General features: G+C 33.3%; 2 protein-coding genes across 2 annotated transcripts; one reads left to right on the forward strand and one right to left on the reverse strand.

Annotated features, from left to right (window-relative positions):
- Positions 1-800: 800 nt before the first annotated feature.
- Positions 801-3,127, forward strand: LOC110643427 (indole-3-acetic acid-amido synthetase GH3.3-like). Its single transcript, XM_021795798.2, has 3 exons — positions 801-1,231; positions 1,351-1,452; positions 1,537-3,127. The coding sequence occupies exons 1-3, from the start codon at positions 912-914 to the stop codon at positions 2,903-2,905; spliced, it is 1,791 nt and encodes a 596-aa protein (XP_021651490.2). The 5' UTR covers positions 801-911; the 3' UTR covers positions 2,906-3,127.
- Positions 3,128-6,908: 3,781 nt separating this feature from the next.
- Positions 6,909-10,105, reverse strand: LOC110643431 (MADS-box protein EJ2). Its single transcript, XM_021795805.2, has 10 exons — positions 9,921-10,105; positions 9,779-9,832; positions 9,436-9,451; positions 9,288-9,341; positions 8,914-9,017; positions 8,322-8,418; positions 8,182-8,226; positions 7,704-7,984; positions 7,218-7,401; positions 6,909-7,013 (listed from the first exon to the last, which is right to left on the reverse strand). The coding sequence occupies exons 1-10, from the start codon at positions 10,103-10,105 to the stop codon at positions 6,909-6,911; spliced, it is 1,125 nt and encodes a 374-aa protein (XP_021651497.2).
- Positions 10,106-12,238: the final 2,133 nt, after the last annotated feature.

Raw genomic sequence — 12,238 nt, forward strand, 5'->3', positions numbered from 1 at the left:
TTACAATGGGCTACAATAATGCATGCAACTTGCGTTACGCCACAAACATCTTAACCTAAAATGAACAAACATCATCATTCAATTTTTTTGACGTTATTAGGTTTACACGTATAACCATGAAAGGACCCATGAAAGGACATAACCATGAAAGGACAAACTCAAAAATCATATATATATATATATATATATATATATATAAACTCAAAAATCATATATATATATATATTATTATCCGAATACATCTAATAAATATATTTTATTATATATTTTATATCTTAAATTATTAATCAATTAAATTTAAATAAAAATTTATATATTTTTAATAATAATAATAACCTATAAAGTTTCCCTTTATTTAAAAAAGATCCATTTTTATTTTTGTTCGCTTTAAAAAATTATAACTATCCAGTAATTTTTATTTTTAAATTTCATTGTCATTTTTGTATAACTTGGTATGATTCTCCTAGAAGAGAAGGTCTTGGTAATTGGTATTGAACCAGCAACTACCGCTATCTGAGACGAACCTCCGTTGAGGCGCCGAGTGGTCCGGCTGACAAACTCCAGCTGGGCAATATATGTGGACCCCATATGTAGAGTCCTAAATAGCAAAAGTGACGTGTAGTTGTCCCTATGTCTTCCAGTCGCCCGGCCAAGCTCTGAAACTAAAATAATATAAAAAGGTTTTGCTTATGTAAATCCGTCAACGTCCCTCCAAACCCTCCCTAGTGGCTCTCTTTGTCCACGTGGATATACATTCGCTAATAGAGGCTGCCTTGCTTCTCCTATATATACCCACTTCGCTGCATCGCTTCCTCTCACAGCCAAAGAAAATAACACACACACCCATCTCATTGCTTGCTATAGTAATCTCTCTTTCTCTCTTGATTTTGATCTTGTTCTTCATCTTGATCATGGCCGTTGATTCAGGTCTATCGTCCCCACTAGATCCCTCTACATGTGAGAAAAACGCAAAGGCTCTTCAGTTCATTGAAGAGATGACAAGCAATGTTGACCTAGTGCAGGAAAGGGTTCTTGCAGAGATACTCTGTAGGAACTGTGAGACTGAATATATTAAAAAATTTCAACTCCAAGGGGCAACTGATCGAGTCAACTTCAAGGCCAAAATCCCTGTGGTTACTTACGAGGATATACAGCCTCAGATTCAGCGTATAGCTTGCGGTGACCGCTCTGCAATCTTTTCTGCTCACCCTGTCTCTGAGTTTCTCACTAGGTGAGAATTATTAAAACACTGCACAACTAATATTAATTTGGCAGTTGGATTTTTTTTTTGCCCTTTCATGTTTAATGAAAAAAAAAAGAGCTCTGAAAAACCATTTATGGAACTTGCAGTTCTGGTACTTCTGCTGGTAAGGAAAAACTGATGCCAACAATTCATGAAGAGTTGGACCGTCGCCGGTTATTATACAGTCTTCTCATGCCTGTCATGAATCTGTATGTTGTATATACCAAAGGATTTTTTTTTTTTTTTGGGTTAAATTGCCAAGTTGACAAATTTTCTCTGCTGTATTTTGGCAGCTATGTGCCGGGATTGGACAAAGGAAAGGCTCTGAATTTCTTGTTTGTGAAGGCTGAGACAAAAACCCCAAGTGGGATCTTGGCACGTCCGGTCCTCACAAGCTACTACAAGAGTGAGCACTTCAAGAACAGGCCATATGATCCCTACAATGTTTACACTAGCCCAGACGAGACCATTCTCTGCGCGGACTCCATCCAGAGCATGTACGCTCAAATGCTCTGTGGCCTCATTATGCGTGAAGAAGTTCTCCGAGTCGGCGCAGTTTTCGCCTCTGGCCTTCTCAGAGCCGTTCGGTTTCTTCAGACCAACTGGAAGCAACTCGTTGAGGATATCTCCTCTGGCACCTTAAATCCTAAAGTAACTGACCCATCAATAAAGGAATGCATGAGCAAAATCTTGAAGCCTAACTCGGAGCTTGCTGAGTTCATTACAAAACAATGCTCAGAAGAGAACTGGGAAGGTATCATCACAAGAATATGGCCCAATACAAAATATCTAGAGGTCATTATCACAGGAGCCATGGCCCAGTATATTCCCACGCTGGAATATTACAGTGCTGGGTTGCCCATGGCTTCCACCATGTATGCTTCCTCTGAGTGCTACTTTGGGCTTAACCTAAAGCCAATTTGCAAGCCATCTGAGGTTTGTTACACAATCATGCCAAACATGGCTTACTTCGAGTTCTTGCCTCGTGAACCCTCCGCACCTTCCCGTGACTGTCCTTCTCGTCTTTTGGACCTTGCTGACGTTGAAGTTGGCAAAGAATATGAACTGGTTATCACTACCTATTCCGGTCTGTACAGGTACCGCGTTGGTGATATCCTCCTGGTCACTGGGTTCTACAACAACGCTCCACAATTTCGCTTCTTAAGGAGAAAGAATGTCTTATTGAGTATTGACGTGGACAAAACCGATGAGGCTGAATTGCAGAAGGGCATTGAAAATGCTTCCTTACTGTTACGTGAGTTCAACACCAGTGTTGTTGAGTACACTAGCTATGCAGAAACCAAAACAATCCCAGGTCACTACGTGATATACTGGGAGTTGCTTATTAAAGATCCATCCAGTTCACCAACTGTGGAGGTCTTGAACCAGTGTTGCCTTGCCATTGAAGAGTCACTGAACATGGTGTATAGACGAGGGCGGGTAGCTGATAACTCAATTGGGCCACTGGAGATAAGGGTAGTGAAAAATGGCACCTTTGAGGAGCTCATGGATTATGCAATTTCAAGAGGTGCATCTATTAACCAGTACAAGGTGCCAAGGTGCGTCAGCTTCACACCCATCATGGAACTGCTGGACTCTAGGGTGGTGTCAAATCATTTTAGCCCATCTCTGCCACATTGTACCCCAGAACGACGCCGTTAAGTGCATGGAGAAAGGATAAAAAGGCCATCCTTTGGAAGATAGCTCAGTGAAAGCAACTACTCTCTAGATATGTCTGTCTCTTTTTTCATGAAATTAGCTTTTAAAAGTGTCTTTTGCAATTGCACAATGTCTGTGTTTGTGTAATAAGTTCACATAATCTGTACTACGCATGATGTAATTTTCCATTTCATGTTTGTTTGTCCATTGGAATCCTTTGCTCTCTTTCTCGCCCACACACTCTCTCTCTCTCTCTCTCTCTCTCTCTCTCTCTGCATCTTTTCTTTTTCTTTTAATTTGTTGGCTCAGCTTTCTTTAAAGTCTGTAGAAACGATGTTATAAAGTGTAAGCGTAGAACAGCTACTGTTTTCATATCTGCCTATATTAATTTTCCTTTATCTATCTTTCTAAGGTGTTGTGCACTACGGAAGCGTATAAACTACAAAGAAATAAAATAAATATACAAAACACCAATATTTATGTGTTTCACTCTCTCCACGTAGAGCTATATCCTATCTTTCATTATCAATAATAATAAATCATCAATTACAAGCTCAAAACTATACTCTCCATAAACTCAATTACACCTAAGAGAACACACACTACATAACTGCTCATAATAAATATATTAGTTAGTCCCTCTCAGTCTCCTCTAAACATAATTCAATATATTTACTATTACAACATTACACTATAAAGGTTGCCTTCAATTATATGTGTAAGAGCTCTCTCACAAATGGACAAGAATCCCTTTCTCTTGAATTATATGTCCTAACTCCACCTTAGGCCGAAGCCTCTCTCCACTGCAATGGACAAGTGCCCCTCATCAATAAGCAGATCCAAACTCTCAGCAATTGACAAAGCTCCTCTCTACAATGGGTGACAGCCTCACTCCATGGGTTGAAAGTCAAATAACATTTTTCACCATTCTCTTATTTATAATGTTAATTCCCTCAATCCTAATATGATTATGAGTCCCACTCAATTTAGGAATAATGCTAAAATAAGAATTCTACTCTATATAAAAAATATTCCTCTATCCTATTGAGGAATATTTCTCCTACTCAAATTAGGAAAAAATCTCTTCAAATCTTACTAGGATTTTGAGTCATAATTCTAACAATCTCCACCTTAACTCAAAATCCATCAACCATTGTATACCTCAAATTCTTGAGTGTCATCAAATCATCAAATCTCCATGCTTGAGCTTGAACCCTTCAAATCTTCATCTTGGGTGTAATTTGCTTCTTTCTTCAAAAAATCTTCGCTTCTTTCTTCAAAAAATCTTTGCGTCATCAACCATCTTGATTTTGCATCAAGAGCTCCACCTAAATTTTATCTCTCCATCACCTTGAACTTGCATCACCATTATTGCATGTACAACTTTTCATATATCACAATAGCTTCACATTCAACCAAACTCACCAAGATCATCCCCATGCTCTAATACAAATTGTTATGTACCACGGAAGTATGTAAACTGCAAAGAAACAAAGCAAATACACAAAACACTAATTTTACATGGTTCACCCTCTCCACATAGGGCTACATTCACGGGCATGCCATCTTCCACTATCAATAATAATAAATTATCAATTATAAGCTCAAAACTATACTACTCATAAACCAATTACACCCAAGAGAACACATACTACATAACTGCTTATAGTAAATTTTTTAGTTAGTCCCTCTCAGTCTCCTCTAGACACAACCTAATATATTTACTATTACAACACTATACCACAAAGGGTGCCTTCAACTATATGGGCAAGAGCCCTCTCACCAATGGACAAAAATTCATTTCTCTTGAATTCTATGTCCTTACTCCACCTTAGGCCGAAGCCTCTCTCCACTGCAATGGGCAAGTGCCCCTTATCAATGGGCAAAGCCAAATCCTTAGCACTTGGCAAAACCTCTCTCTACAATGGGTGACAGCCTCACTCCATGGACTGAAAGCCAAATAACCTTTTCCACTATTCTCTTATTTATAGTGTTAATTCCCTCAATCCTAATCTGATTAGGGGTCCCACTCAATTTAGGAATAACACTAAAATAAGAATTCTACTCTATATAGAAAATATTCCTCTATCCTATTGAGGAATATTTCTCCTACTCAAATTAAGAAAAGATCTCTTCAAATCTTATCAGAATTTTGAGTCATAATTCTAACATAAGGTATTTCAATGGGTTTTTTTTTAGCTTTATGTGCATGAAATTTAGTGCACGTGCTAGATATTCTTCTATTATAGTCAGGGTTTTTTTTATTATTTTTTTATAAATATATATATATATATATATATCGATCCCTTGCGACTACTTTGTTTCTATGCAAGCCCTTTTGCTTTGAAGCAAGTATGTGGGGTTTTATTACAGATTATTATTCATATGAAAATTCTTGCCTATATATATATATATATTAGAGAGATTGTTTGCTAGTTTCGACTGAAAAATTAATGGAAAAATATGAAGGATAATGAATTAGTAGCAGATTTAATGCCAGAGCTCAAAGTAATGAGTTGCCAAGGGTAAGGAAAAGTTTGCAGAGAGTAAGGACTAAACCATACAGAATAGCATGAAGTTATAAGTTAGTTTCAACAATTAACGTTGACTTGCCATTAAGACTTTGGCTATTTGAAGCTTCTTGAAAGATCTAGCCAATTGACATACACCTTTGGAAAAAAGACCATTAATTCCAATGAAAATTAGCCCTTAAATAGGGCAGTTTTCACTCTACATGCTCAGCCCTAGGTTGGGTTTTTTGGGAAGACTTGTTGATCGGGGTTTAGTTAGACAATACACACAGTTTTTTTTTTTTTTTACCTTTTTATTAAGGGATAATTGCTAAAAATATTTTGTACTTTTCAAATTTTTGTAATTTTACCCCATACTATAAAAATTACGAATTAAATCTTAAACTTTTTAACCTCTTACTAATTCTATTTTTTCACAAATAGAAACACTATGTAAGCGCCATATAAGAATGCAACTTTAATAATATGAAATGCTTTTAATATAAGCATTCTGAAATAATATATTCTTATCCAAAAATACATGTTTCCAGTCTTTTTAAGTGTCCTAACGATCTTTATTTCATATGTCAATATTAAAAAAATATTTAAGTGCAACTTATTTAATATATATTAATATAAGGTACTTATATTGAATTAAACATATTTTTTTCCTTTCATTCAAAGATATGTCTTCCTCTTCTATATTGACTACAACTATGTCAAGCTTACGTGACATCTTACATAGCCATCTCTGTTAATGAAATAACAGTTTTCTTAACGGTGAGATAGAATGGATAAAAATTAAAAAGTTCAGAGTTTAATTAATAATTTTCATAGTACATGTTGAATTGCAAAAATATGAAAAGTACAGAATTTTTTTGACAGTTATCCTTTTTATTATTAAAATTTCTATATTGCTTAAAAAAATTAAATAGTGTAGTTTAATTGTTTATTGCGTTTAGTCTTAAGATCAAATAGGAATCAGGTGTAAGATTCAAATTTTTTTCTCCTTAAAAAGGAATATTCTAAGTAATACAAATAGGCAATAGGAAATAAAAGAGGACAAAAGCAAGAATGGACTCCCTTATCCAGCTTTTTAAACTGAGCATAACATCAGCCACTAACATGATTAGGCCAGTTGAGCATGTATAGCTTAAAGAGACTCAATTCGCTAAAGTCGCTTGTGTCTCTTGAAAGCGATTCAACTCGCTAAAGTCAATCTTTGAATGTCACCCTATCATGTAATCAAACCATACTATTAATTAACAAACTTAATTAATAGTCTTAATAATATATCTTATTTGTTAATTAGGTCTAAACAGTACAAGCTCATAAAGTTTTCAAATCCTAGACAAAATTGAAAGGTGTTCATTAAACAGTAACACACCTCATTATTTACACTGTTCTACTGTTAGTATAGTATAATTAAGAAGCCTAGCTAGAAACATTACGATTATGATTTTCTTGTCCCTTTTATACTGGACATTCTTTTCGACTCAGAATTGAGAAGGGTTGCCATGGCCAGGGTATGAATGAGCAGTGTAGAAACCCATAGCTGAATTCTCTTCTTCACCTTGTGGTGCTCCCTCTGTAGCAGTTCCCTAAAAAATAAATAAATATGAAATCGTTACTATTGTAATCTTGATTGAGTGAATGTAGAGATCGTGAACCAATGAGTTTTAGGTTCAATGGTACTGGAATTGTCTCCAAAGTTCGAGTTCCAATCGGAGACAATTGTAAAAAAAAAAAAAAAAAAAAAAAAAAAAAAAAAAAAAAAAAAAAATCAGCTAAGTGAAAAGGCATACCTTTTCGGTAGTATTCATTCTTGATGGTAGGTTGAAATTAGCATACTGTCCTGACTGATGAGACTGGGCCATATAGGGTAACATATTAAGCTCATTACTCTGGATATATGGAAAAGAGAAATTATATCCATCAATATATGTCGGTGAGAGCTGTCGGACTCCAGGCAAAGCTTGTGGTGGATTGCTGTCATAATCAGTGGTAGGGAATGTTATTATAATTCATTATCCGATGATATGTTTTTAATGTTAGAGATTACAGTCTCAGGTAAATTATACAATCTATCAAGATTTATACAATCTATCAAGATTATGTGCTCATTCACTCATATAAATGTGGTATCCACTTTTCATAATTTATGAATAATCTATATTTATGCGAGTATAAGAAGTAGGTACCAAAATTTAATAATCCGAATGCATTCAATAATTTCCCACAATCTCTAATTAAAATGAAAGATTGCAATTAATCTCTATCTAATTAGGTACCTGAAAGGTTGGAATCCAGTGTAGCCTGTAAAATCCATCATCAGGGGCGATGAGGGATTAATCAGTGGAGGCCTAAATGCACTATAGATTGAACTTGTAGCAGCATCCATTAACAGGGCAGTGGGATCAATCTGCGGAGTATTGTATGCGTTATAGCTTGAATTTCCAGCAACTTCCACAACCAAAGCTGCAGGATCAATCAGTGGAGACCTTTCTGGGTTATAGCTTGAATTTCCTACCATGAAGCTGCTGGGATTTATATCCATTGGATAAAATGCATTCTACATGCCGTAGGAAAGAAACTTGTTGTTAGGCTCTATACATTTCAATGCAAATCATTTGGCAAGATACTTCAACCTTGGAGTCATCTACAAGATTGTAAAATCTCGAGTTCGAATAGCAATCAGAATCAGATTGAACCAAAAGTAAAAGAATTCATATTTTTCTGGTGGAATTTAAATTAGCAGTTTCGACTAACCTCTGGTGCTGGTAATTTAATGTTGTGGATTGCTTCTAAAATTTGCTGCAAAAAGGATTATATATGTAGAGAGAGAAAGATAGATGAAGTGAAATAATATAGTTGGAAGAAAAATGAAAGCGATGAAGAAGGAATCATGCCTTGCGAATTTGGACTTTCAACAAAGTCTCTTCTAACATCTGCTCATGTTCAGCTTCACTCCTTGTGTCTAGGCTACTTGGAATTCCTAAAAAGTAGCTGAAATAAAACAACAAATCAAGGTATTATGCATACCCTTAAATCTCCAATTCTATTTCATATATCAATTAATGCATTAAAAATTATATAATTGATAATTAATTTATGGGAGATTTAGTTGAATAAGAAATTCTTGTCTAGACCCTAGTTCATCATGATTAAAGACAAACATGTGGGACTCATGTATTCAATAGATAGATTCCTTCATATCTCTTGTGTCTTGGATTCATAATAGACTGAATTTAGACAAGAAAAATCCTTAGTTGAACATACTTATAAATGTATTTGATTCAATTATTATATCTATTTCTCTCTTTTTTTTATTCATATGTGACATGATATAACAATTTACTGTTTAACCTGGCTTGATCCAATGCTTAAAGGCATATCACTTACCAGTAAACCTAAATTCGATCCAAATTTGAATACCATTTTCCCAATCCAAGAAAAAAAAAAAAAAAAAAAAAAAGAGTTTATTTAGAAAGGTTATCATACCTTATTTCTTTCTCAACTTTTTCCAATTCAGAAGTGCATTTACGAACTTCACTTTGAAGTACCTGTAATCCAAGGAGACCAATTGATTGATGAATTTGCTCTCTTTATAAATACATATAAAAGAAATCTATAAACAATTCATGACTCTTTTATATATGTACCTCCATTTGAGCTGTATCGCTTGCCTTTTTGCCACTATTATTATTCAAGTCAAAAGAAACAAAAAAAAATTAAAATACTTATTAATTATATAATAAAATTATTCACTAATCACTCCATCAACAAAAACAATAAGTAGTTTTCCCAAAAAAAATTAAAAAAAAAAAAATGGGAGATTGCTAGAGATCGAAGAGAACAAACCGAGACAGGATTACTTGATGGTAGTCATTTGCTTCAAGAATCAGTTGATCAATAAAACGTCCAACCAACTGCAAATTAATATATATCAGCAATCGTGGAGAAAGATTACCTTTCTCCAAGCTTCAACAAATTAATGACTGGATTTCATTGTAATAGAATTACCTCTTGATTACGCAGCCTTTTTGCAACAACATGTTGAAGACAAAGTAGAAAAATAAAATTAATTGAGCAGTCATAAATATAAATAAATAAATAATAAAAAATAGAAGAAGGAGAAGAAGAAGAAGAAGAAGAAGAAGAAGAAGAAGAAGAAGGAGATACTAATGAAATATGGACATATTTGATCTTTACTTTTCGTCGTTATTTTTTATTTTTTATCGTGTGAGAATATCCACAGTAATGAACACGTCATTATAGCACGTAAATAAATTTTCATTGGTGGAATTTAGGTACGTGGAATAAAAGTAATTTACAGAAAATGAATTAAATTAAAGTTTTTTCATACCGTCCAAGTTTTGGTGCAGGAAGATCAAAGTATTGTTTAAGAACTTGTTCCCACCTATAAAATCCAAGAAAGAAAAGAGGTTGGCAATTAATTAAGTAGATCAATCAAATTAGAATCAAGAACGAAATTAAGTGTTTGATACCTTTTTTTGGCATCATAGATGAAGAGTTTCCCAGCAGGAGAAAAGGTGACGAGAGCAATTTCAATGTCACATAAAGTTGAAAGTTCATAAGCTTTGTTGACAAGCCCATTTTTTCTTTTGGAAAATGCAATATTCCTATAACCTGATTTTTCTATTTTCTTCAGCTCTATTTTTGCTCTTCCCATTTCTTTTTCCCTTATTTGCTCCCTCTATCGCCTATAGCCATAGCTTGAGAGCTTCTCCTTTTATATTCTTTCTCACCTTCAATCCCTAAACAATGTTGCTCGTCTCTTTTTGGGTCCACTGTACCAATTAGCTTCTACCTTAGATCTCCCCACTGGGCCTATTTCTGTTTGAACCAGTTTGATACAGAAATTGTGAATCTCTAAGATTCTATTTGAAGTTTGGTTTCGGTTTAATTCCAATTCGATAATAACTTTTAACATAGCGTTTAGGGTTAAAACACTTTCTTTTTTTATTTATACTGCTCGATAGTATAATTTTTATATTAATTTTTTAAAAATTGAGAATGTGATTCATGAAAAGTTATATTTTTTATTAGAATCAATAAAATAATATTATTATTTTATATTTAACAGCTAATCAAACAGCTATTTTTATCGAACTGCTAATAGCTATTAAAATAGTTAACGATTGTTAAAACAACTAATATTGTGGAATAAGACTCAAATCAAAAATGAATTTAACTGATTTTAACTTTGAACCGATCCTTGACCCGGTCTATCTACTGCTTTTGGCTTTTCCTCTGCTCTCTAAGCCTATATGAAACTTTTAAAATATATATACAAATATATATTATAAACAACTCTAATTTACATCAATCGTTTTTTGTGCTTCAATAATTAATTTTGTTGATCTACCTGAAATAGATTCTTTATTAAAAAAAATATTTTGGCAATTTTTATATATGCTCAATATGGTGGCAAAATTATATCTCGATTTCCCTTCCATCGAAATATTTATAGATAATTATGCATATAATTATGATTTTAATGCCTAGAACTTTAATGTGAAGCATATATTATTGGAAAAATTAAACAATTAAAAAAAATTACTCGTATTTTGAAGTGAGCATTCGATTAATTTAGTGTATTTAATTTGAAATTTAAAAAGATAAATTAATTAAATTATTTAAAAGAGATATTGAATTGATCAAATTAAATCAATAAGTAAATCAAATTAAATTGAAAAAAAATATTTTTTAATTAATTCAATTCATAAACTTTTAATTACAAATATTTTTTTATTTTTATACATAATAATTATATAAAAATATATATAAATTCAATTATTTGATCAATTTTTTTAAAAAAAAAATTAAATTATTTCCATTAAAATTAATTGTTAATCGAATCTAATTTTTTTCTGTAATTTCCATATCATTAAACTGAATTAACTAAATTAAATTCAATTTTTCAATTTAAACTCAACAATTACTCTATCTATTAAATAATAAATGCAAATCTACATTAAGCTTTACAAGTGGAATCCATAATTTAATTAGAGATACGACCAATATAAAGGTTGACCGAGGTTCAACCCACAAATAAAACCAACAGTTCTTGCAAGAGAGTGCACTTGTATGTTAATTACTAGTAACAAGGCTAAAGTCAGTTGGCATGAGCCTACCACGTGTGGTGGAGCTGGAGTTGGTTCCTAATTGATTAATGCAGAAATCAAGGGGCTAACCAACAACAAGGGCAGCTTTGAATTATTAGTGAATGGTTTGGCAGTGCCCACAGTATTAGATGTTGAGGGGAATGCTTTTGGCAATTATGTACTTTTTAAAGTGATCATTGCCATTTGTTGTTCTAGTCTGTCTAATGCTCAGAATCTGGGTTGGCCTCTCCTCATTCATATTGGAAATTGGTGGACCTTACTTGCCTCAATAGACAAATCCCAAATTTAAAGCATCACTGTCCTTTAACCTACACATAAATGGAGTAATTTTATAGTAAATTGGTGTTTCGTGTAAACAGGTTACATGAAATGATAAGCCACTACAAAATTAATACATAAATAATTATAATTAAATTATGGAGCCCACTTATATATATGTGTAGGCTATTACATATGCATTAAAAAGTGATACAGCTTTTTATTTCCTTACCTTTTTTTCTGCATTTTTTTTAATTGAATTCAAGAAATATATCTTTTAAAATGATAAATTAAAGAAAAATCAGAGCCTTTGAAAACTTTTGGGCTGAGGAAGGAAGAGAAATCCCAATTTGGGCCAGGCTTCACATAAGGCAAACCAAACTCTTATGGGCCATTACAGATTTGGATTTTAGTGAAAG

Source organism: Hevea brasiliensis, chromosome 7 (genome assembly GCF_030052815.1).
Source record: "Hevea brasiliensis isolate MT/VB/25A 57/8 chromosome 7, ASM3005281v1, whole genome shotgun sequence".
Taxonomy (NCBI): Eukaryota; Viridiplantae; Streptophyta; class Magnoliopsida; order Malpighiales; family Euphorbiaceae; genus Hevea; species Hevea brasiliensis.